The sequence below is a fragment of the Protobothrops mucrosquamatus genome, unplaced genomic scaffold, assembly GCF_001527695.2.
Source record: "Protobothrops mucrosquamatus isolate PMUCROS unplaced genomic scaffold, P.Mucros_1.0 scaffold841, whole genome shotgun sequence".
NCBI lineage: Eukaryota > Metazoa > Chordata > Lepidosauria > Squamata > Viperidae > Protobothrops > Protobothrops mucrosquamatus.
In genome coordinates this window covers 362,429-366,315 of record NW_015387096.1, presented here as the reverse complement: position 1 = coordinate 366,315, position 3,887 = coordinate 362,429, and the positions used below count along the sequence as shown (strand labels likewise).

General features: G+C 37.2%; 1 protein-coding gene across 1 annotated transcript in view; it reads right to left on the bottom strand.

The window, feature by feature from the left end:
- LOC107290145 (calcium-activated chloride channel regulator 1) overlaps positions 1–3,887 on the bottom strand; it is a gene marked incomplete at its 3' end in the record, with an annotated part of 11,584 nt that overhangs the window by 7,236 nt on the left and 461 nt on the right. Inside the window, exon 2 of the mRNA XM_015819002.1 lies at positions 2,111–2,251. Coding sequence (XP_015674488.1) covers positions 2,111–2,251 — 141 coding nt within the window. The remainder of the gene's footprint in view (positions 1–2,110; positions 2,252–3,887) is intronic.

Genomic DNA, 3,887 nt, shown 5'->3' with positions numbered 1-3,887 from the left:
AGCACCCGGAGACTCCAGCTAGTCCAAAATGCGGCCGCGCGGGCGGTGTTGGGAGGGACTCGTCGCTCCCATGTAACACCGCTGCTGCGCGAGCTGCATTGGCTGCCGGTGGCCTTCCGGGTGCGCTTCAAGGTGCTGACCATCATCTTTAAAGCGCTCCATGGCATCGGACCTGGATACCTTCGAGACCGCCTCCTGCTGCAGATTACCTCCCATCGGCCTGTACGCTCCCACAGAGTGGGTCTCCTCAGGGTGCCGTCGGCCAGACAGTGCTGGCTGGCGACCCCAAGGGGGAGGGCCTTCTCTGTGGGAGCTCCCACCCTCTGGAATGAACTACCCCCAGAGATCAGGGTGATCCCTGATCTCCCTTCCTTCCGCCGCACCCTTAAGACATGGTTATTCCAGCTTGCGGGACTGGCCTAGGGGAAAATTTTTAGTGGGGGTTTTAACATAATTTTAAATTATTTAGACCAATTATGAATATTTGTTTTTAATTATGTTTTTAACCTGTAGTTTTGATATTTTGTATTTTTATCTGGTTGTCAGCCGCCCTGAGTCCACAAGGAGAAGGGCGGGATATAAATATAAACAATAAAAAATAAATAAATAAATATTAAGTATATCTATAATTCATTTAATTACATTGCAGAGATAAGAAACTATTGTCCTTCATAATTCCTTGCAGCCACAATTAGCAGGGGAAATATTTAGGGATGTGAACAGTTATTCTTCAGCAATATCAGCAACATCTTTGCAATACAGAGTCACTTTGTTAGACTGTAAGAAAGACCCTTTACATCACAAAAAACCAATTACAGCAGGGGTGTCAAACTGCTGGCCTGCGGGCCGGTTGCATCATGCAGAGGCCACACCCACCCCAACTCCGGCAATGCGAAAAAAGTTGCGATATCTCGCAACACGTCATGTGATGCGGCAAGTTTGACACCCATGAATTACAGTAAAACATTAATTTAATGGACTACTATTTAGCAGACTTGAAAAAGATTGAGTAAAGTTTTCATTTAGATGTCATTCCTCTTCAAAATAACAGGCAAATCTGTTACAGCCCAAATAGTTCAGATAAATCAAGATACATTTCAGTTAATTTCACCTTAATAATGTCATTATAAAATAAAAACAAATTATGTTATATGTCAATTTCTATAATGTTGTCACTATCTAAATGGTGAATATTACAACAGTTGCTTAATTATATCATTATATAAGTGATATAAATAGATCCAAAGAAGTACTTTTGGATTTAGCAAATCTTTGGGAATAATGGATATTCTTTCCTTAATGGTCCACTAAATTAAGTTTTAGTGTATATAGTTTAGAAATTGTTTTTTTCCAGCAATGAGCATAAAGCTCACTTGAAGGTAACAACTTTTCTGTCATTCTTTAACTGCAGAGGGTATTGGGTAGGCATGTCCAAACTTTGATTTGCCTGGGCCATATTGAGTTGGGTTGCAAGGAGGAGGAGGAGGAGGAGATTCAGACTTGCAAGATTCTGTTACTGTAAGTGTTAGAATATAACTAGTCCTGACCCTAACGGCATTGTTTCTTAGTCTAGTCCACCTTGTAGGGCTAACATTGATTTAATTGCAAACCTTCTTTAAGTATGGAGTTTTAGATTCATAACCCCTTCAAATGTCACAGTTGCAATATCTTAAAATTGTCCATTTGGAAGGGCCTGTTTAGGCTATTGAGTTTCAGTGCAAGAATCTGAATAAAGCCGGCATAGTTGAACTGTTATTACATATTTTTTTTACTAATAGTCAAAATCTGTCTTTTTGTAACTTAAATCTATTATTCTCTGTCCTGACCTCTGGAATGAGAAAGAGAGTGAGTGAAAAGCTCTTTACCTTCTAAATCTGTCACCTTTTTATTTATTTATAAAGTATTCTATATTCTATCTCAGTTATTTTTTCTGAAGATTAAACATATCCAGCTCTTTCAGACTCCCTTCTTAAAAGGCAAATACCCTTTCAAAGCAACTGCAATTGGAGAAGGCAACTGAGTTATAAAGACAATATCAGAGACCTGCAGCTATATTATAGTTCCTGTCTCCTAAAATATCACATATTTTTGAGGAATATTCTCCACTTACTTTTTCGTAGGATTCTCTTATTACTCTTTTATACTCTGGTTTTGATGTCCATGTCAATGGAATTATAATTTTTACAGACTTAAAGTAAAATCTTCGTTCTGTAGCACTGATGAGATAATTGGATGCTTCTTTAACCATATCCTAATAGAAACACAAAATACAAATATATTCACTTTGTTGTGGAGCTGTCAATAGTTACTGTTTAGGAGTCTGTACATTGTTCCACTGATTAATTGTTCTGACTGTCAGGAAATTTCTCCTTAGTTCTAGGTTGCTTCTCTCCTTGATTAGTTTCCATCCATTGCTTCTTGTTCTGCCTCCAGGTGCTTTGGAGAATAGCTTGACTCCCTTTTTGTGGCAACCCCTGAGATATTGGAACAATCCTTTTCTTCATTAAACTAGACATACCCAGATGATTCTATCTAGACCTCAACTTTCCAGAATCTGAAAGTCACAAATTATGTTGTTGTATCTTTTTTTGTCCTTTCTGTATTCTTTTTTTTTCTTGAACACTTGACAAAATCTTGACATTCAGGAAATTAGCAGATGAGGCTATCTGCTATGTTGAGAAATTATAAAAAAAGAATTAAATGCATGTGAATAAGATCCATTAAAAATAAAACTATCTAATAACCATACATTCCTAAAGTGTGAAATTTTGCTAAAGCTCACAGTCTTGTTTAATATATGAAAAATACTTTTCTTCCAGCTTATTTGTATGAATTTCCCTCATTTTTTTATATCTTTTTGATGTAATGAACTATTATGGTTCCCATAATCTCAGTAATCATGTTCATTGGCCATATTGATTAAAAAGGAGGACTTGTAGTTCAACTTCAAAAACATCAGGGTGGGGAAGGCCAGCACTAATATGATATATTGTGCCAGAGATCAAATTATTACAATTATATGAAATGAAGGAGGATTTCTTCATCTCTCCTTCAAAGAGGTGAAGGAGGGAGACTAGTTAACAATTAGCCTGAACTGAGTGTGGAAGACTTTTAAAATGGAACACAAAGTCCATATGATAAAGGGCAGCATTATGGGCCTGAGTATTCAAGTTGGTTGAAGTGTTTATGAATTTCTTTAGAGTTTCATAAACATTAATGGTGGAACTTCATAGTAAAAGCAGGAGGTACACTTACACATCACCAAAGAGGAAAGCATTACTAAAAGGACAAAAGCAGGAAAGCAGGAGACTGTGAGTTCTAGTCCCTCTTTAGTCATGAAAGCCAGCTGGATGACCAACTGGCCCAGTCACTCTTTCTCGGCCCCTTACAGGGTTGTTGTTGGGAAGGAGGAAGGAAGGTGTGTTGAATATGTTCATTGCCTTGAGTTATTTGCAAAACTAATAAAGGCAGGATACAATTAAATCAGTAAGACAGAATCAAGTCGCATGATCAATAGAAATAGATAAAAATGGCAGCTATAGTTACAATTTAAACAAATATATTTTAGCTTGTTTATCAGTTGATATTCGTGCCTATTCAAATGGATGCCAATCAGAAAAGGTCTCTTTTCTTATCATCAAATTGGTCTTGAATTGCCCAGTCCCTTGACACAGGGAGCTGTCCACCGTAACACACACACATCTTGGAAGTTACCTCATTATTTACAAGAGACAAATAGATTCTACCACTATATAGCTAGCAGAATTCTTAATGTATTATACAGTTAATATATCCGTAAATGTCTAATTATCATACCTTTATGTTGGTAACAATTTTGTCATCTTCAGGTATCGTTGGATTAATAGCAATAACAATGTCTTCAAAGC